This window comes from Penaeus monodon, chromosome 15 (genome assembly GCF_015228065.2).
Source record: "Penaeus monodon isolate SGIC_2016 chromosome 15, NSTDA_Pmon_1, whole genome shotgun sequence".
Classification (NCBI taxonomy): domain Eukaryota; kingdom Metazoa; phylum Arthropoda; class Malacostraca; order Decapoda; family Penaeidae; genus Penaeus; species Penaeus monodon.
In genome coordinates, this window is record NC_051400.1 from 32955324 (window position 1) to 32955723 (window position 400).

At 52.5% G+C, this 400-nt stretch overlaps 1 protein-coding gene across 1 annotated transcript in view; it reads left to right on the top strand.

The window, feature by feature from the left end:
- The first annotated feature begins 170 nt into the window (after nt 1–170).
- Nucleotides 171–400, top strand: part of LOC119582337 (translation initiation factor IF-2-like) — a 1523-nt gene continuing 1293 nt past the window's right edge. Inside the window, exon 1 of the mRNA XM_037930552.1 lies at nt 171–308. Coding sequence (XP_037786480.1) covers nt 171–308 — 138 coding nt within the window. The remainder of the gene's footprint in view (nt 309–400) is intronic.

Sequence of the window (400 nt, forward strand, 5' to 3'; positions counted from 1 at the left end):
GATAGATGCAAACTGTACCTCCACAAGACTAAGTCGTATTTACCTTGTTTTATTCAGTGTTTGCGTCCAGTTCTAAAAATAGTTCATTAGCCTAAAGGGACGCTGGCTATCGGCCTCTTCCCGCCACGCCAATCACAGCACCCACGCGCGCTGCACTGCCTCTCACGCCCATGACGCCGTACTGTGATTCACGCCCTTTCTGCTCCTACGTATCCTTCACGCCCTACCTATCCATCGAGCCTCTCCGCCTTCAAGAGCCTAGACACCCCTGCTCACGCCCTGTCTGCTGTCTCTACCGTCATTCACCCGTGCTCTGAGACGCCCTTGATGTAAGCTGTACATCAAGGGCGCTGTTGGATGATGCATATGGAGTCAAAATCGCCGACCTCTTTCTCTCTTT